Source organism: Gavia stellata, chromosome 3 (genome assembly GCF_030936135.1).
Source record: "Gavia stellata isolate bGavSte3 chromosome 3, bGavSte3.hap2, whole genome shotgun sequence".
Taxonomy (NCBI): domain Eukaryota; kingdom Metazoa; phylum Chordata; class Aves; order Gaviiformes; family Gaviidae; genus Gavia; species Gavia stellata.
Window position 1 is genome coordinate 52,845,670 of NC_082596.1, and position 21,839 is coordinate 52,867,508.

Sequence of the window (21,839 nt, forward strand, 5' to 3'; positions counted from 1 at the left end):
CACAGGTGTGGATGGCTGGCATTTAGGTAATACAAGCATCTCTCTTAATTTTAAGTCCTCTCCCACGAGATACTGTGAACCCTCTGGGCAGGCTGAATAATGCTTTGGCTTGAGACAACTAGTCACAATATTCACCCTTTGTCAGAGGCAGCTGGAGAGGAGAACTGCTCATGCAGAACACAGCAGACACAGTTGATGCTCCAGGGTCTGTAGCTCAATATCTCCCCTGAGAATGGAAGAATTAAACAATTCCATCTCAGGGAAGGTGAAAGCATGAGTCCTGAGGCCAGAGCGGTAGGCCTGGAGAGACCACAGAAAAAACAAGGATGCCGTTTACCCTTGGAGCTTGACACCAACCTGTGCAGCAGGATTAATGTCCATATACTGATGGCACTGCTCACAGTGATGGAACGTATTGTAAGCTGCAAATTTAGTTAGCATCATGGACACAGTCTCCCTTTTCTTGGATTCCTCTGATTTCGTTTCTTTGCTTGTTTCTGTGCACAAAGAAAAGAGAAATTTTATGAGTGTTAAAAACAGAGACTGTGATCCCAGTAACGACTGTGAAGAACACACAAATTGTTTTGTTCCACATCATCTTGGAGACGAAAGGCTCTTGTGAACCAATAAAACCTGATTCTTTGTAAGAAAGTATTCCTAAAAAACTCTACATTTTACTTACCTTGTTTCACTCTTGATAGTTGTTCTGTGTATACGGGACTTATAGTTCTGTATTTGGGGTCATGTACACTCAGGTCAAAAGACATTTTGCTGAAGATCTCAATATCCGGCCAGTGGTCATTGCTAGACTGAGTAATTTCACTGTTTTCTGTATGATCTGCAACAACACGGTTCAGGTAAGCAGTATCAAATACCCACTGAATGGTGTTTACATGACATTTGCTGATTTATAGTTGCACGGGAACTCACACAGGTGCACACACACACAAAGAGACCTCTTTGAATGCCATAAATATTACCAAAATTGAAATTATTATCTACACAAAGCCATTTCTAAGAAACGGCAATTTCTTGGAAAATGTACACAAGCAAAGGAGCCTCACAGGTATCTTTCTGCTCTGCTCCTCATCAAGCTGCTGAGGTATAATTCACTCTGGTTTATGCAGAAAATGCTCAGATCAACAGTCCTATCTGTGCAGAAGATACAGGTGGAGTCTTGAGCCTCTCTTTGGTTCTGTCTTTAGTACACAAAATGAGGAACAGTGGGTAAACGACAAGCAAAAGTATCCAAAGGCAGAAGGATGAAAGCAAGGAGAAAGAGGCTGTATAAATTCATGAACTAGTAGCTGATGGTACATGATAAAGGCAGTAAAAGACACACTCCTGTTAGAGAATGGGATGTGGCCAGCAAAGATCAACTGGAACTTCTTTGCTTTGATCCAACAGAGGAAGGTCTAAGGTAGAAAATCAAGTGTAAGTAATGGGGACATTAGAAAGCACTGGGCAGACAACAACCTTGCACTGCAGCTTGAACATGAGTCAATTCAGTTTAAAATGAAGTAGGTGTGTAACTGAGGTTATTGATTTCAGAAAAGCAAACTCAGATGAAACAACGGCTGCATCTACAGACAAGCACATGCTCACCCTACCCAGACTGACCCAATAGGATGTGAGCCAGCAGCAGTTTAGAGGCCATTAACCTCACTGGCACTGTGTCATGCTCAAATTAACATATGCTGCTATCAGGTGAGGTATATTAGTTTGACCATGCAGACAAATTCTGAGAGAGTTGGCCCTGTAGGTCAACTGGTATGAGAAAACCAGGGACTTGCCTATGAACGAGACTTGGACTTCTTGGAATCACAGTTGCCAAAAAACCAGTAACCATCATACCAAGCAACATAAAAACACGAGGAAGAAGGGGCTTCAGAGGGACTGCATCAAAAAGTACACTAAGAATGAACAAAGTCCATGAGAATGGAAAAAGCTCAACAGCAAATGAAGTTTTGTCTTAAATATGTGAGATAAAATAAGCTTTGCCAAATGTCAAGCTAAGGCAGACTTCAGAAAAGCACATGAAAACAAACAACAATTTTCTTTGCTATATAATTTCAACTATATAAATTTAAATTCTTTTTTATTTTCTTTTTACTTTGACAATTCTGTTTTCAAGGGAATAAAATGTTTACTATAAGCCAAGATGGAAACAAAACTGTAAAAGCTTGATACCCACTCAAAACAGAAAGAAAGAATAATCATCATGCCAGTTTTCTGAAAGAACAGGTGTGTGAAATCAGGTAGGAGCCTGATCTCAATGCAAGCATAGTGTATATACTATCACCATTTAAAAGGAGATACAGTAATCTACAGAGCTCTGGGTCCATTACTTTGACTTTGATAATATTAAAAACTTGGGGAGGGTGAAGGAAATAATTAAAGATGTTGAAGTAAATGAAAGATGTAATAAAATGCAACATGGGTACTTTCATTATACAGCTATGACATATCTATTTCTCTAAACAAAGGAAATGCAATGCATCTTATCCTTCTGGACTTAGTAAAGTATTTGATATGATACTATATGACAAATTACTAATACAGCTGAAAAAATGGAGACAGTGAATGGTCTGTAAATTGAACAAGTTGTTTAAACAGAAGATGGCAGCATGTAACATCGTAAGCATTAAAGCAGATGGAGATTAGCAGTGAAGTTAAAAGAGCAGTAGAGACGCATACCATTTAATACTTTTACTAATGTCACCAACTCAAAAAAACATTGGCTTAAGTTTGCTGCTGGCACACTCTAAGAGTCATTGTCAATACGGAGAAAGAACTGAAGATCATCCAAAAAGAATTCAATGCCCTTGAAAACTATAACAACTGAAACTGGCTGATACTTAACAGAAAAAATATGAGTCATATGTACAATCAAGGACTAATAACAAGCACTTCTGCAGCAGGTTGGGAGCATCTCAGTTGGAAATGACTGAGTTGCAGGGGAACCCATGAGTACAAGCTACGTATCAGTGCCAGTGAAATGGCGGAATGGAAAAGATGAGTGCAATCATAGGTTTCATCAAACATGGGGCTTTCACTGGGGGCAGGGAATACACGAGCTGTTGTATGCTGGGTTGGTTAAACATCCTGCAGAATAGCACATTCAGTTCTGGTCACTAATGTACCAGAAGGATAAATTGAAAATAGATGTGCAGGCAAGAGCTACTGAACCAATAAGGAGAATGAAGAACGTGTCATTTGTGAGGATCCTGTAAGAAGATCCAGACTACCTAGATGAACACTGAGAGAGGGTAAGATTGCAGCCTGACTACACCATAGAAGCAAATATCAAAGAAGAGAAAAAGTATTTTAGTTTAAATTAATATTTTCTTTGGTCCCAAAGAGAATGTTTATAATTGGGACAGGAACATCTTTGGGTTGGAGAATAAAATAGTATTTTCAATCATCAGAACACTAGGGCTCTGGAAAAGCATTCCAACAGAATTAGTAGGAGCAAAAAAAGCCACAACCAAAAATCCCAAACAAACCCAAACCGCTCCTCTGATGGAGTTCCATGCATTCCTGGCAGGGGTGTGACACGTTGCTGTGATCACAACAGGCCAGACGGCATGATGCAGAACTTCTCTTACATGTTGGTATTTCATCCTCAGTTTCTGGGGTACTTTAGTTCAAATAATGAGGGAATAACAGCCCCCAAAGCTCCAAATCAAAGGAAAATACATTTTTTTTTTATTTACTAGCACTTTCTGAGCAGAAATACAAATTAGTATTTTCAAAGGTTTGACAACAACATTTTCAGGATGCCAGTCTAATGGTCATGAGATTTATGCACCATGGAGTTATTTTCACTACAAAACCACAGAGTTATGTAAAGAACACCCTGAAGAGGATTAATTTTTAAAAGGGTTTGTGCTTCTCAAGGCAAAGTCCTGTCACAGCAGTTAATGGATCTGTGAGATCTGACAAATGAGCACAAATCCAGAGACTCCCAATCATGGTTTTTTTGATGTTTTTTCATGATGTTTTGGCCAGAAATGAAATGTTCTTAAATGACCTGTCTGCTTAAAAGCAGCCAGCGCTTAAAAACTAGCAAGATGAGATAACACGGGCAGATGTTGCCCATTTGCAGTTTCGTGTTCACTTTCATTTTGGTGCTATCCAAATGTATCAATCCAAAATACATCCAATAGTTCTCAGCTAAGCCCAATGTAAAATTCACTTTTTTATTAATCTATACTGAAATATATGCAGACACCTACAGTAAGTCTAGCTACATACTAATGGACAGGATAAGTGGTAGGTATAATTTGTAGTCTTTCTGTGAGCCTAAAGATTTGTCACTGCTGAATAATACATAACAGAGGCTCTTTATAATGCATATTAAGAATGACTACTAAATACTTACTGGCATTAATCTCTTCTTCATCGTACACATCTACTTCCAGCAACCGGATCAGCATGCGGAAGAGAATCCTTAGGAACTGCAAGTATGAGCCAGTCTTTCCCACCTGAGCCAGAAATGGAAAAAAGTCCAAATCCCAACTCAGAGTAATACGAAGGAAGGATACGTTTCACATAAATGTCTTTGGGCTTACCCCATTCTAGCTCTGCCTGAAAATATAACAAGATGTAATATTCCCCACTATGCTGAATAGTGTAACAAAACTGATCTGTGAGCACAACCTGGCCCACAGCCTGTATCACTTCCGTATGCAGGGAGATCGGCAGTGACAACTGCTTCTCTACTGATATGCTCATGGCAATTTCATGCCCAGTGCCATCCACACGTATTTCATTTAGGCTAAAACATGACATACAGCATCACCCTTCTGCTCCTTACCACTTCCAGCATGGACTTAGCCTTAAAATTTGACTGACTTTTGACCTCGAAACACATCACTGCGTGCAACCTTGCAGGGCGCCTTTACAGTACGATCTGCAGTCCTCATCATCAGTCCTCTCATCCTGCTAATAAGGCAAGAGGAAGGAACTGTTCTCTTACTTGTGGTGGTCCTGTCAAAAGCAGCCGCCTGGGGTGAAAACTCCTCGAGCCAGACACCTCACCCTGATTGCTGAAGTCCGCGTGGTGCTGCCGGGCTGTCGTCCACTGCCTGTAGTAGAGAGACTGCTCTTCGCTGTTCATGTCCTTGTGAAGCAGAGGCCTCAAAGAGCTCAGCCAAGACACGTCAGCATGAGGCAGGAGGGAAGAGGAGGAAGGCAAATTCCCGCTTTTCTGTGAGCTCAGGAGACAGTAGGCAGCTTTTGACAGGATGACGATGCGTGGCAGTGCGGCGCGGAGGGCCTTGCTGTCCTTGGCCGAGTGGGCAGGCCACCGAAACGTCTGGGAGACCGAGGACAGTGATGATAGTTTCGAAGTGGTGCTGCTCGCCATCTGGTTGCCCAGGGAGTCGCATTCTTGTTTCAGGGTCTCTCCGGCTGTGAAACTGGGGTAAGTTCCCTCATCTACTGAGCTGTGCGCCACAGTCTGAAAGTTAAGCGACAGTGCTTGCTTCTGAGACCTGTCTGCAGCACTCGAGGAGCTGACGCCGTTGTCAGCCAGGGAGCCTGGGGAAACAAAGAGCAGGCAATGAACAGACACTGGCTGACATAAGAAAATCGTGAACTCCTTTGATCTATGGGACAATCCTAACGTACAAATACTTATGTTGGAGGAGTGCTGCTGTGGCTTAGGTCAGTGGTTCACCATTTAAAAAGAAATCATTGACATCCATCTGCCCCTCTTGCTGGAGAGGCAACAGCCCTTCTGCTAGGGTTCAGAGCCCAATCCCAATCTCTGCATGTTAACTATCATTTCCCATCTGGGATTTGAAATTTGATGGTACAACCTTCTGAAATTCAACTATAACACACCACTGATACATAGATCAATTTGACCTTCCTGTCTATGGAGAACAGAACATTGATTTCACTGCAACTTTAATGTAAACTGGGCTATGCTCACTCCTCCATACCAGTCACGTTTAGTTAGTGTATGGGAAGGTCTGGTGTATGGCAAAGGTCCAGTTCAGCTGTCTTAATACCTCAAACTCATAGGGAAACAAAGGGAAGGACACAGAAATGCCTGAGGAATACAAGGAAGGGAAGGCTTGATGGAAGATGAGGCTCCATCGATGCCTGAAGAGGTAGGGCAAGACCCAGCCATTCTGTTGGTCTTGGCAAGGAGGCAAATATCCATCCTCACCCATAGCTACCCCTGCATTTACAGAGCATTCTCCTATTCCTAAAATTTCATACTATCCATTTCTACTCTGATTTTTAAGAACTTTTCAGGATGCACTGGACAAAACTAGCAAGAAATGTGAAATATAAGTTTAAAAATAAAAATGACACAGGACCCTTAGCTATGGCATACCATCGTCCCATTGCAACACCATCCCCTTTTGGCTGTACCCAGGAAAATTGCTCACTGTGGAAAGAATCTGCCACTAACATTTCATTGCCTAGCTTTGCAGCAGGATACAGCTAAGCAACCCACATTTGACTAAACATCTCAATGTTTGCATTCAAATTCCAATGACTTAGGAAGGAAGACTTGTTTTTCAGAGCAACAGCAGAATAACTGACCTGAGGTTCCAGTGACAGCGCTGCTATTACTCTGGGGTCGGTCCAAGTCTATCAACAGCTCATCAGAGTCATTCTCGCTACCATTAGCCTTCTCATGCTCCTTCTCACTAAGGTCAAGAGCTACAATAGGCCCTTGAATTGCCTCCTTCGAGACGTAGCAGCATGCCAGGCCTACTTCTTGCTCTAATGCAGTCCGAGTTAAGTAGCTTGAGTCAATTAGTCGAAGGTCACAGTATTTCAATGACCTAGAAAACCCACAAAAAAAGCAAGTTTTGTTTTCTCTGCCTTTGAAGAATACTACCTATCTTTAATTGCTTATTAAATATTAATGAACAATTTTATTAGCCAGTAAATATAAAATTATTTTAAAATATTCAGCACATAAGTTATGCTCCTTGGTACTTTGCACAGACATTCATTGATCCACATAGTACAGTAGTTTTACTTTTCACAAACAGCACTTTCCAAAATTTTAAAGTGTTCACAAATAAAGTCTAAAATACATTTTTTTGGAGAAAAAATAGCCAGATGGTATCAAACCACTTACCCATCCCGCAACTTATCTAAACATGTTAGAGAACAACCATATTGCAAGAGTAATAACAGCACCTGGGGAAAGTTTCTCCTAGAGGGTCCTTGCCAGTTAGAATAACAATGCAAGGTAGACCTTCCAAATCCTGATAGGTGCGAGGGATCCAGTCATCCTGCTCATTTCCTCTCCAAGCCTGTGAACAGAGAAAATTCCAGTCACATCTAAATGACACCTTCTAAACCTTCACCTGTTTTTTTTCAGTTCCTACATTTTCTTTGTATACAGAGTTCGCTTACTCAACAGCCAACAACGAGGAGACCCTAGGTACAGGCATGCATTTTTTCTGGTAGCAAAGTATTAGCCAAGCGTTAAATGCACAGAAAAAGGATGCATAGCATATGTTATTGAGTGCTGGAAACATACACCTGGTGTGGTATTAATGTGGTATGTCTGAGAAAAATGCTATTGATGCCTTTGATTTCAAGCTGGCACAGATAGTTCTTTGAAATGAATGTAAATGTAAAGTAAGACCTTCAAGTGGAGTATGAAAATGATTCCATGATCCTCAAATATTTGCTTAATTATTCTATACATTGAAAGATTATATGAAAGAAAAAAAATTCCCTTTCACTGGAGGTAATCCCTCAAGAAAGGACTCCTTACCTACAGTCTACCAAGGCCCAAGACCACAAAACTGTACCATTTTCCCTTAACACTGGAAAGGCTGGTCACATCAGTCCCATTTCCTTACACCCTTCAGTCCCCTTGGTTCAGCAGAGCTTACTGAACCTGGCTGAGCTCATTTGTGTCCTCTGTGTTGCATGCAGCCTCCTAAAAACATTGCTTTATCTTCAGCAACAATATCTTTCTTGCTGTGTTGCATGCCCAGACTTCCAGATGATACAGGCAGTATTTGATCAAGACAGGCATGAGCACCTTACAGCAACTGTTAAAAGGAAGTAAAGCTGAAAGACTCAAGGACTCTCACTTAGAAAGGAAACAAGCTATTCTACCTCTACAAGCACTGAAATTGTATTATAAAGCTGAAATGCAGAAATGCAGGTTCATATCCAACCATTCCTATCAACACACTATGGGTACCACCAGGAAAACTGACAACACAGCCTTTTAGATCACTGACCAGTCAAGACAGGAGATGAAGGTCCTTCTATACAACCCAGAGATGTCACATTTCCATACTGATCAGACATTAAAGTCTCTCCAGACAAGGAAATTAAGCCCTAATGGTTACAGAATCATCAAGTATTTCAGCTATAGCATATCACCCTGATGGAAAAAGTTTTTCCTTCTTTCTTATTAGTAACAGAGAAAATCAGTTCTGGAGAAGACTGTTATCTCACTGAGGCATAGAATCTACTTTGCTGAGTCACGACAGCAAGCCCAACCACTCAAACTGCCCATTAAAAATAACATATATATTATTCTCCTCAGCACAGATATGCAAGACAACAAGACACAGCTCTCTTGACAGAGCAGAAAGACTTATGCAACTTTGTGGAAAACATACCTTGCAAGAAGAACCCTATTTTGAATTCCTCCTTGGTTCTTCTAGTCTCAACCTGTACCCTTGACCTGTTCTCTCCCTACCCTTCCTCTTCCCCAGAAAGGCCATGTTTTATGAGTCATTGTCTCAGGCAGATGAAGGGAACTTAAAAAAGAGGACTCACCAGCAGATCAGCGACTCAGTGTGCCATTTGACCTTTTGAAAATTTCCACTGAAAAAACCCTATGATTATTTTTTTCTTAGCTTAGGGAGAACATGATTTGGAGTAATATTCCCCTTTTCTGCTATGGCTATGGCTCTATTCTCTTTCCCCAGTCCCGATTTCTTTCCCCTGCTGATTTCAGCATCCTCTATATAATATGTTCACAGAAAAAAATTATTTCTCCAACTACCTAACAATATCTACTGGCTCAGTAAAGCAGCCTCAGCAGCAGAGTGATATTTTCTGGCTCAACAAGGTTAATCTGGCTGTGTGTTACCCTGCCTCTTCAATGATGAAAGTTTCTGCAAAAGTGCATGGCTAGAAAATGAAATAGGGGAACACAGATACAAAGCTGATTTTCTTTCTGCTAGCCTAAGGACTTAAGAAGCCCAAGTGCCTGTGGCTTTCAGCTGTAAACTTGCTTACAGAAGATGTATTTCTTGACCATCTGACTCAGGAGGGGCAGAGAGCTGCAACCCTCTGGGCTCCTCACTCCTGAATGCCTCCTAAATGGTTTGGTTCTTGTTACACTTAAAAGGTATGCCATGACAGCATGCCTGGTCAACAAAATAGTTATTTAAATTATTTTCCATCTCTTCTTTCATTCTGTATCTCTGGGTGTGCCATCCCCCTTGAAGCCTGGCTCCCTGATGGAGAGGAATGACCTGTCTGGCTGGCCAGAGGGCTTGTCTGACAGAGAGGGGAACGGTCCAGCTACCAGCACTGCAGAAACAGCTGCCCACCCTCCCTGCCCTGCTGCAGCACCACACACACTGCTAATGCCCTCTTAGGGAGAGGCTAAGTTAAGTCAAACTTTTCAATTGCGGTCACCGACAGCTGTAAAGTTTCCCTCCTTGCCCCTGAAAAAGGTCACCATGAAGCCTCACCCTCCCTGCAACCAACAGCAGTTATTGGTGGGACCAGCATTTCGAGCCTCAGCCTCACCAGAAAGCACTCAGTAGCCTCATATTGCTCTCCGCTCCCCTCCCGCCCTAAAAAAAGCACCTGGGTGCTCGTAGTGGAAGCAGGCAGCAATCAGTTGCCCACTTGCTCTAGTCCTCCAGCTTCAGTACTCCACCTAACATCAGGAGAAAAGCCCAGCAACATGGAGACTAAATCAAAACTGTCTGCAATAAACTAGACTCAATGGTAGCATGGCTGATGAACTTTATAATAGGAATCAGTTGCCCAAACATATGCTCACACCATTTCAGCTACCCCGTGTTATCCCAGGCACCCGACCAGCAGGTATGGCAGCCCAGCCCAAGTCCCACAGGCGACTTTCATCATTCTGGAGTGCCACTGGGATAACTCACCTAAAAAGACACTACAGGCTTATCTTTGGGCAACTGAGTTCCTCTACTCACTCCCTTCATATGCATGTTTCAGAATTGAGTGGGTTTTTCTAGTTACCTGCAAGGAAACAAACAAGTCCAGAATCCTACAGCTTTGTTTACTGCAAAAAAGCATCTTATGTTGTGGGGGAGAGGAACAAGAACAATTATTTAGAAGTTTTTTCATTCTTTGCCTGATCAAATTCCTCTATTCCAGATCAATGGCTACACGGATATTCACCTGCAACAGCTTCACACTCGACCCTGATCTGCTCTAAAGGCCTCACGGGCTGCTCCAGCAATGTGTAAGGGCTGCAGCCCTTTACGGCAAAGGGCCATAAAGAAGCCCTCACAGGACTCCCAGTCCAGAATGATTTAAGGTTGGAATTAATGCCTAGCCAAAAAAACCAGCAGCACAGAGCTGCTATCTCACATGTTGTTTTCTCCTTCACAACTACTACTTTACTCTCTTCCCTCTCCTGCTGCAGACAAGGTTTGAGAAGCAGAGGTGGTAGCTTCTTTAAAGGACATTTTATCTGCTTTTGGCTGTAGGCAAGCTCTTTAAGAAAGGCTTACAAAATTAATTCCTTTTCTGTGTGGTTTTGAATACACTGTATAACTCATAGTAGAAACAGAAATTTAATCTCTCTGTGAGACTTAGAGCAAGGATCAGGACAGATAACCAGTATTACTTTCAGGCTGGTACTTAAGGCAGGAAATCTGTTTCCCTTTGTTTAATGTAGTGAGGTTAATTCAGGAAGTGGATTTGGCCAGTTGAACCAAGCTCTTACAAATGCATGCAAAAGTTTAGCTTGGTGCACATATGCCTTGCAGAAGACGCTTTCAGTATGCAGTGGTTTAAGAAAAGAAGCCTATGACAGACAGAATACTTTACCAGTTATCAGAAGGGCAGAAGATGGATGGACAGAGCAGACAACAGATACACTAGACAGACAGGTAAGTTGGTGGAAAGAATTACGTTGCCTAAGGAGGTCTGAGCTCTGCTTTCTGAGATTCAGAGACGAAACCTATCATCTGACTCATGCTGATTTTCAACTTTAACAAGTGAGGTAACATCCAGTGTTTGATTTCACGGGCCAGCAACAATTCAGTCTTCTTCCAAGTTTCTAAATCATTTATGCTTATCAAAAGTACAGTAAACTTCCATGGAGACAGGTACAGAACATGCACCTTTTTCCTACAGAATAATTGACCTATAAACATGTGGGAATGAACACAAAATGTGTATGACAGTCAGATGACTACAACGGGCACACAAATAAATATTTAGTTTCTGCTAACCTTCAACCGTGTCACGAAGTGTTTCGCGACAGTAAGCTCTGAGGCAGGATTCCCAAGGAGGATCTCAAAACGATACTGCAGACCTAACTTGTCTCTTACTTCTTGTAACCTCTCCTTGGCCAGCATGGCTAGCTGCACAGATGGCACCCTAATGACGAGCATGTGGCCACAGCCATTCTTATCCTTTCCTGGAGAAGTGATAAGGTCATCCATTATGCTGAGCGTTTCAGGTGTGCTGTGATCTCTTAGTGAGGCCATGGTCGTGAGAGCCATCAGAGCTTGGGAATACTGCTGAATGAGAAGGTAGCAACGAATCACCATGCTGTGCAGCCGGGGGTACCTTTGAGGAGATACAGTTCTGCGTTAGCACAAGCAAAATCACACTAGTGTCTGAAAATTAGCCAAAACCCAGGACTGTGTGGTAAAGTGGTGCTTATTTTTTTCAGTAGTGCTCAAAGAATGAAGCCTTCAATTTTCACGGACAATAATTTTGTACAAAATCTAACTGTGTTTTAAGTCAATGAATATAACATGATCCAAATGCAGAAGATGAAGAGTCAAGTCCTGCACTCAAGTAACAGGAATTATAAACTTCAGTTACCCTCATCTGGGCCAAAATTTCAGCTAAAGATCTTTAACTTGATGGAGATAAGAATCATCTCAGATCTGGTTCACTCCAAGAGCCCAGGCTAATAATTTCTTTGCTGTCCACAAGGTTTTTTCTTCTATGAACTCGGAGGATTATCACTGCTTCAAGTGGCTTGTGGGACAAGTACTTCATAACTTCACATCTCTCACCCTCCCACCAGAAATTTAGACTTGCCAATAGGGATAGCTGGCTCTGAGCCAAAACTGAATTTCCATTTTGCCTTTTAACTCACATAGCCAATGTTTCTTTCTCTCGCATTACAGCTGTATGCAGTGACAACAGATAGGAACTCACAGAGCAAAATGCTAAGGAAAAAAAAAGATTAAAACCTACTCAAGCAAAAAAAGCACTCCCTTACTAGACATTTTCCACAAGTTCACTCACTACCATAATACAGAAAAAAACTACGCTATTATGCCTTGAGTGCTACTTGAGTGCTACTTGCGTCACAGAAGTCCAAATGGCTGAAACAACTAAAAGCTCCACATTTCTCTGGTCTCTTTCTTGATTAATTTAATAGATGATATGGGATCCATTTGAATAAAGTTTTGTGTCTGTCTTTAACCAGTAGGTACAGTAGCTCACTCTGTATACCATAAGCCAGACATTAAATCAATACATTTTTAAAACACTTTTTACTCCTCCTCCCATAAAAGTACCCACTGCATTTTTGCTACTAAAACAAATAGAGCCTTCCTTATAATACCACTGAAAACCAGTGGTTTCAGGCTTGTAAGCTTGTATGGTTCACTCACCCAGACGGAATAATCCAGTTTCTTGAAAACAGAGGCTAAATCAACAAACTGTGACGCAAAAGCACATCCCAGCTCCAAGGTGCAGTCTCACTTCCCATCAAATTCTAGTCTTATCCTAACCTCATACCAGGGCAGTATTTGCACATGCATTAATCCTCCTTCATCCTTTTCCCCATCCACATTTTAAGAACAGAAAGACAAATAGCGACCACTATCTATTCCATTGGACTTGGCGAAGACGACTGTAAGAAGCTTAAAGAACTGACCTATTAACATTAACTGACCTTATTATTACTTATCACATTCATTACTTATATATTTGTAGATAATAATAAATATTAATAATTAATTATGTACTTAATCATTCATGTTGCTAATTTAAATCATTTGATATTGTATGTATTGATATAGATACATTTACAATTATTATATTGACCTAAATAAAATAGGAAAAACAGTACTGAAGACAGAACAATCCTGTTCTAGTAAATAAGAAAATACAGTGAAAACTATAGCTTGAACTGTTATAAGGGATCTGTCCTGCTGATACGCAGAATAGATTAACTCCACATTGCTGGAAATGACAGTATTGCCTACATTCCTGTAATATGCACATTTAATTATATCTTGGATACATGCTATGAAAGTAGCTTGTTCAGGCAGCCACAGGCTACTAACAAGCCACTTTCAGACTCTGAGCTGCAGCAACCAAAACCATAGCCAACTAATAAAATAACAAAAATGGTGTTTTTGAAATGTTGTCACTCAGCTGGGCCACCACTAACAAGCTGGTTGGCAGTCTCAACAAGAGAAACACCAGAAGTGGCGAGGTATGAAACCGCTGGTACCTTCTTAGCTTAGTGAGGGCTAAGCCAAAAGAAGAGAGCAGTACAGCTGAGCCTGGACTGCTGCTGAATGGGCCTAATTTCTTCTGTAAACAAATGAAGGATATCCATTCCTTCTTCAACAGCACTAAATTCATTACAAAAATTAAAATTGCACATACTTCAGATTCCAAGATCAACATCAAAGGTCATCATGTCTTCATCCCCCTGTGATGGGGCTCATAAATGTATCTGTATCCTTAAGATCCCAATTAAGCAGAATCCTAAGCTCCCATGTTACTATTTACCTTTCTAAAAGCGTGTTGACCATTTTTTCAAAGGTTTCGTCACATCTTAAAAGGGGACTTGTGACTCCCCATTGGAGGGATTTGCTGTATTCATTCAAACCAAAGTACAGCTTGTCTTCACTTGCTGCATCATCCTGTTCCATACAGAGATAGTAAAGATGTAAGGAAAACTGCAACCAGTTTTAAATCTTTTTGTCATTTAAAAAATAAGTGGAAAGTATTTTCCAAAGCAAAGTATCCTTTCTTTTCATTCCTTCTCCCCCAGTGATGCTATTTGTTTCAAAGAATACAATAAAATGTAAATTGTTTTTTACTTAACTTATTATTTGTCTACAGCTAGGGAAGAGAGGTGTAGGTCCTTGCAAATTTTTCAATGTATCTCCTACCTGTGATTGCAGGGGGTTTCTAGAATCCTGCTAATTATTTTCTGACTCCCTATCTCTGGCTTTATATCTGCTGACAACTGTTATCTCATTTCTGTTTAAAGCAGAACCTGAAAACAGAAGGATTATTAATTTCCAAAATTCTTCTTGATTGTCAGATTCTACACATCTCTAATGGCAATCAGACACTGATCATTTCTTTGCTGGAATCTAAGTCTTCAGACAGCAATCAAAAAAGCAGACTATTTGCTGCCTCAAATTTCATCAGGCCTTTGCTGGAAGTGCAGCATGGTCTCCAGTGCATTTGCATCGCCAGTAATCACTAGGAATGTAATTAATCACATACAGTCTCCTCTTTTTTCGTGGGTTAATTTTTTAATCATAAGACCGAAAGTTGTTGATTTTTTACTTTTGTGAAACAAAAAATTGTCTACACCATTTTACAGAAGGTCACTACAATGGCTTATATTAACAATCAACCAAAAAGCAAACTTTGAATCTTCATTCACTCCCTCATTTGCACTATTCTGTTTGTTTGACTTGAACTATTTTTTACAGCTACCATTTTAAGACACTTTACAGAAACCAATGGTCCACTCAACACAGTAAAGTCAAACTTGATATAAATACACCAAACAAGGAAGAGGAGAAAAGGCTATTTTTAAGCAGGTTTAGCCACAACATCCTCAGAATCAGCTGGCTGAAATGGTGAAAAAAGCTAATGGCGCAGAACGTCAAACAGACCTTCTTCTCTGCACAATGATGGCACCTACTACACCATAGCTTGTTAACCTAGCACACAACTTTTATTAGTACCAGAAAAGTAATGAACAGAATTGGTAGGCTATGCGACATGTAACTTACAGTCAAAAGTCAGACTGCATGACTGAGCAAAGAAAAACGTGCAGTTCCTGCGCCTAAATGTCAATGCTACCTCTACCGTCAGCATCCCAGGGCTACGTATCTGGAGCCTGAGAGAACAAACTCCAGCAGAGAAAGAGCTCCCTTCTAACAATTTTCTTTAACATGCATCTGCTAGATTCCTTTAGGTGTGAAGTCCACATTAAAATTCACAGTTAAAATTAACAATTAAACACTTACCACAGTGTCAAATTGTATCCAATGTACCTCATTGCTAGAGCTGATCCTGGACTGCTGCGTTTGCAAGGCATAAGGAAAAGAGCTGACCTGAAGAACAAGGAGGTTGAATGCTTCAAGGACCTCCCTGCAATTAATAACTCTATCAGCCAGACCATGACTAGGCTCACCATGTGACAGGGAACTTGAAATGGCACTGCAGAAATAAGAACGCAAAGAATTGCCTTACTGACATCCTGAGATTCAACGGATTAGTCTCTTCCTGCAGAAAAATTTCCAAATGACCATGGCACTGAGAATCACAGCTCAAAAAACTCTCTGGAAGGGTGAAAGCTGTCAAAACCATTTGAGTGTTTTCTGTGGGTAGACTCAGGCAATGGGGGGAAAAAACCCTAAACAGAGGATGAAAATCTGCTGACAGTGAGAAGGTGCATTAGTGTGCCAATTTAGAAGAGCATCAGAGGGAGGAAAACAAAAATAAGCCAAAGCTGATGAAATCCCTCTCACTGAGAAACTGTTCCATGAGCTGTGGGGTTAGGATACAGTAACAATTTTACAAAATCCAGTGGATTTTCCAGCCTGAAACATTCTCCTAAAAGACTGGGGAACCTGAGCGTCTCCCGTTGTTCTGATTTCCATCTCCTGGAATCACCTTCGCCTCCAGAATATTCAGGAATTCCAAATTCAGTGCATAGCAAAGACAGTAACAAAAATGTGATGGGGGGGCTAAGGTAGGAAGACTGTTGCTTTTATCTATTTTCAGCTGTCCTTCAGGGAAAGTATTTTGCTTATTATAACTCTGATATTCAAATTAATCCCACAGATTTATGCACCATCTCTAAATCACATTAAGATTATTCTCCTCAGTCTACACATGGAACAAGAGCAGAATAGTTAGCTTTACTTATTTCTTTCTTTTTCCATAGTAAAGCTGTGATTCAGTGTGAAGAAATGTTTCTGCACACGTGTGTATGTGTTCCTCTGTTTAGACCTCACACTGACCAAATTCAACAGAGCTGTGTTTTAAATCCTTTTCTTACAGTAGCTAGGGCATTTTTTAGATGATGTGAAGAGTTAAATGTCTGTAAGCCTTCTTATATTAAAAACAACACTATCATCAAGGATAAAAACATTAATTAAAACATGAGTGGATTGTGAATGTGGGACATATTTGGGTTTGAGTAGAGAAAAATGAGAGGAATAGGAAAAAAGACAAGAAAAGCAAAGAAAGTTGCAAAATTCAGCTCTTCTTCCTGGACTTCAGTGCCATAGCACTTACCCCTACAAACAGTCTTGTTAGGGATCCAAAAATCTGAAACTAATCTCACCTATCTTCAACTGAATCAGAATTAGTTAATAAATATCATAGGCAAGCAAAAAAGATGATCTCTGATTTTGAGGCACAAAATGCCTTAGGCCTAGAGAAAGCATCGGGTGCCTAAGACGGTAAGTCTTTTGAAAAACCTAACTGAAAGATACTGGGAGAGGATGGTTTTCCTTTGGTAGATTGAAGCAGCTACCTTGTTAAATCCACATGAGCATTGTCATGAACCAGCACAAACAGTGTATACGGATTCTGCTTCACTCGTTTCATGAAAACTTCAAATTTTGTTTGAATCTCATTGTCTAGCCGAACCACATATTTCTCGGCTCTCTGATATGCCGTTCCATTGTCTTCTAGGCCCAAGTCCACAAGAACACCTGTCAGAAAGAAGAATACAATAAAAATCTTCTCCTTTCAGTGCATCCAGAAATTAAGTGTCAATGATAGGTTGCCACTTGTCCGCCAATAACAGGATTTAGCCAAATCACTGATATGCCCTAGTAAGAAGAAGATTATCCGAATGCATTTTCTCTCACAATGGGGACCGAAATGTGCTTCTTGGCTTCTGGATTTCCTCCACAAATTGCCTGAAGACCTTTCAAAGACTTCTCACATTACCAAAAATAAAAGAAAAATTCAAAAAATCAGACCTCCACAAAAATTTCCAGAGCAGCTTTCAGCTGGCTACGCTCCATGATCCTAGGCCAAACATGCCCACATTTAGCTAATGTATTAGTCCTGCTTGAGTCAGAACAAGTTACCCTGACCTTTCCTTTGCAAAAATCACAAATTTATATAAAACTGACTCTTGCCACATATGATTTTTTTCATGCCCTGCTTCAACATTAGTGTCAATACAACTACTCTCTAGCAGTCTTTGTAATGATAGATTGCCACCATATTCATAAAGTAGGCATGATGTGATATATATGGCTTTAAACACCATTTGAATTAAAGAAGTAGCAATAAGCCACTGTGAAATGTGTGGAACTGTTTGGTTCAGAGTACAAATAAGAGAAAAAAAAGCCAACAGCTACCCAAACCTACTCATAGACACACTATACCAGAAGCTCATGTTCATGTTTTCCAAATGAAAGTGCAAGGTGTTATTAGATAAAGCTGAAGGGAGAAACAAAAAATGTTCAGCTGATAAAAAAAAATCCTAAATTCACAACTATCCTAAGGGCTTCATTGCTCCCAGATATCACAGATCAAGAGCTAAAAAGGACCAAATACAGATAGTCCTTAGTTCTATTAGGCAGCACTTTTCTCCACCGAGAAACTCTTATGCTTTTCTGGATACGTGTCAGTCACTAACAGAGTGGATAACAGAGGTCATTCTCAAGGGGGACATATTCCATAACCTGTCCACTAAAGCTTTCTTGTTCTTCTTGAAGCATTTGGTACCAGCCATGGTCAGACACAGAACCCCAGACAAGAAAACCCACCATCTGAACCATATGGCAATTATTGTGTGCCAATATGTATGTATAACTCGGGCATTTACCTACCTAAGAAGAGAGTTTCCTGCACACATGTCTGTGCTAATACATATGCACAACTGTGTACCTAGAACAAATGGCACTAACAGCTCGTGCTAATACATATGCACAAATGTGTACCTAGAACAAATGGCACTAACAGCTCTAGGGGATAAGAGATCTGAACAGTCACATTTGCTCATCCACTCCCGCTCTTGACAGTTGAATGCTTCTCCAGGTGACACATTCCTCAGACCTGCATAAATATGGCAATTTCTTTTGACATTTACATGGCACAGCTTGGGCCCAGTTTATGAATGGAAGATATCTAGAATTCATCAATGATACCAACTAATGGAGCTGCTTTGGACACGCAAAATACATGCTGGAGTAACTTACTTCTCCATTTACACTATATATGATTTAATAACATCACATCGTTTGGTTTGACAATTTCTTTTCTCTCCCCTCCCTGTTACCTGATTGCCGAATCCGTTGAAGGGTCTGCTGCACCAGGACTTCTGAACGGGGAACTATAACGATGAAGTCTACTTTGCTGAAGTGGCCCAGATCCAGGCTCTGATTGCCACTGTCTGCTATAGCACAAACCTGGGACAAGAGCTTTCTGGCAACTGTAAGCTGTGGCTGGTAAATTTGGAAGGTATCAACATCCAAATCTAGAGTGTGTTTGTTTGAAAAAGAAAACAAAACACAACAAGAAACATGTTTACTTTCCCACCCCCCCAATAAACATGACCCTCCAAACAGCCTACCCTCTATTATCAGAAAAAAAAAATCACTCACCAGAATAAATCCTGCTGGGCTGGGCACAGATCACAAATGTAAACTTTCTTTTTTTGATCAAAATACGAATACGTATCAGACCTCAAGTACAGCACTGCCCATTTTTTAAATGCCCTAAGAGTTTTGAGGATTTTTCACAGTGCAACCCAAGGAAACCTCAATGCCAATATAGTGAAATCTATTCTGTTAAATGAGCCAATGCATACAAAATATGCGTGCGCATATATATATATATATATAAAAAAAAATGTGTGCGTGTGTGTGTATACATATATATACAAATAGCTCTAATCTCCTCCTGAAATGCGCAGTTCTTCAGGAGCATCCCTCCATCACTCCTGCTGGGAGAACCAGCCATGGGTGCCAAGGCTGCTGTGCTCAGGGCATGATGGAATGAGAGCCAGCACACCTATTAATCTGAGGAAACTGAGCCTGCATTGATAATCCTGCCAAAAAGACTCTAACAGGACAGCAGGTCAGTTGGGAGTTCATTTGTACATCATCTTTGCTCTGAAGTACTGAGCCCCACTCTAAGTCATGATTGAGATAGCCGTATGTCTATATACTGACTGATAGTACTATAGGCTGTGAAAGGAAGATGAGCAATACACCTAGGCAATAAATATTATTTATTGAGGGGGTATCATTTATTTCTTTGGAGGTTTCTTGATTTTTAGCATAATTTTAGTCTCAGATTTATTTGAACTTAATAAATGGCAATATAACACTAGCTGCAGAGAACTGGGGGACTGAAGCTTTGCTCTCTATGGACATGTAACAGAGCATTCATGCTTCCTCAAAGAAAAAGCACGTTCCTATATTTCAGTATTTCCAGTAGGTAAATTCTATGCCCAACAGTCCGTATTTCACTAGCCCCTGAATATTTTCAACTTGCAGATTACCAAATTAAATCCTATAATGCCATTACAGTTTTTGTTTATGTCAGTTTTTCTACTACAAATTAAATTCTGATTAACGGACTGCTTATCATAAAAATTCCTAGGACAAATTTCTTAAAAAAACAAAGAAAAAATCCAAAACTACTGCAAAATTAATACACAAGAATTATCGTTGCTTTTTTAAGTAATAAGCCACTTTATAAAATCTTGCAATTTACATGAAAATGGGAAGGTGTTTAGGGCAAAAGCCTGGTATGTTAAGTTTCATATAGACACAAGTGTGTTTGTGTGTATGCACTTATCTCCTGCTCAAATCTGCCTCAGTGTTCATTTCAGTAGATCTGCTTTGGGAGAAAGGTCCCTCTCACTGCCTAGGAGACTTACCTCTCTTTTTTTTTTTAATTCAGGCAGATTTCCAGTAGCTCAATAATTGTTTGAGAAAACATGAAGGTTTAAAAAAGCACCACTGCACATCATTACATAGTAAGAACAAAAAAAACGCAGAATCAAAAGATTGTTCTCCATTCAAATTAACCCTGTGAGGAAGCTCAAGACTTGTCCTTCTAGGGGTGCCAGAACAACGTACCTGGCAGCCTTCCTAATTGGATCTTCTGATCCATGTGGAGACTATAAACCACCTTGCTTTCGTTCAGATCTCACGCTGAACAGATTAAGTTAAGCCAACTAATGTGAGTCAAGAGCATACCTTTCTTTCACAGGGAAAAGCTTTATTGGAGGTTGAATTTGCTTTGATACTAGACCTAAAAGAATCTCACTGTTCACAGCAGCTCAATGTATCTTTTACCATTACTGTCGTATGTAAAGGAAAGTATGGTTAAAACTCTGAATAATGATAGAATTCTAAAATGGGAAAAGAATAATTAGCATTTTTAGACAGGCAATCCTAGCTCATCTTTTGCACCTAAGTATCTCATCACATTACACTGAATAAGACACATCTCAAATAAGCAAATTATAGATTACACTTGCCTAGCACTTTCAGTCCAAGATCTTAAAACACTTTGCCTAAAAGCTTAAGCCTCAGGGCACAAGTCTGTAATACATATTATTACCATTTTACATGTGGGAAGTAAGGAATATCAAAAGTTATGATACAGTAGGACACCTGAGGAGATCAGAAGGAGAACACAGTTCCCCTCTGCCTTAAGCCCAAGGTTACATTCCTTTTCTAGGTGCAAAAGGGTGAGATGAGTCCACACTGTCAATGTTAGTACAGAACATCTTCTCTACTCTGCCTAGTGCAGAACAGAAGATCCCATATTTTAGCTTAGGAATTATAAAACATAGGGGAAAAAAGTTGCTGAAGGTTACTACAGAGATTTTCTGCTTGAGAGACTGCTGTATTGCTACATTCAGCTGGCAGTGTTAATATTTGAAGGATGGCACACTGCCTGCAGCTGTGCCCTCAGACTCTTCTGAGACACACACATTTTGACATTTAACAAACTACTCGCTTATTTCACATCTTGCGTGTAAAAAAATTACCTGGTTCTTGCGTAGAAACCATGGCAATTGCCTCCTGAGATGACACACACTCACTAACATCTCCATTAAAAGGAATAATGACACTTTCCCCTCGCTGCTGTAGCATCTTCTCCAGCAGCTTGTCCAAATCATCACCTAGATAAGAATTAGCAACACCAAATCATCTGGAAGCGATTTCAGACAAATTATGTAGAACATTACATACACACATGTTCTCACATAGCTGGTGTTGAATCTGCAAAGGGGCAGGGGACTGGAGATACAGGGAAGAGAGGGAGGGAAAATATTTTTCTCTTTTATTTACTGATTTGCCAGTTGAATGAATTCCAAAAAAAGAAACCACAGCTGA

At 40.4% G+C, this 21,839-nt stretch overlaps 1 protein-coding gene across 2 annotated transcripts in view; it reads right to left on the reverse strand.

Annotated features, from left to right (window-relative positions):
* GREB1L (GREB1 like retinoic acid receptor coactivator) overlaps positions 1-21,839 on the reverse strand; it is a 61,651-nt gene that overhangs the window by 10,742 nt on the left and 29,070 nt on the right. For both annotated transcript variants that reach the window (XM_059815450.1, XM_059815449.1), the window contains 12 exons: positions 21,491-21,625; positions 18,761-18,958; positions 16,997-17,177; positions 15,480-15,672; positions 13,996-14,129; positions 11,460-11,799; positions 7,174-7,289; positions 6,565-6,809; positions 4,982-5,544; positions 4,385-4,487; positions 683-838; positions 358-497 (listed from right to left, as the gene is read on the reverse strand). In XM_059815450.1, the coding sequence (XP_059671433.1) occupies positions 358-497; positions 683-838; positions 4,385-4,487; positions 4,982-5,544; positions 6,565-6,809; positions 7,174-7,289; positions 11,460-11,799; positions 13,996-14,129; positions 15,480-15,672; positions 16,997-17,177; positions 18,761-18,958; positions 21,491-21,625 (2,504 nt within the window). The remainder of the gene's footprint in view (positions 1-357; positions 498-682; positions 839-4,384; positions 4,488-4,981; positions 5,545-6,564; positions 6,810-7,173; positions 7,290-11,459; positions 11,800-13,995; positions 14,130-15,479; positions 15,673-16,996; positions 17,178-18,760; positions 18,959-21,490; positions 21,626-21,839) is intronic.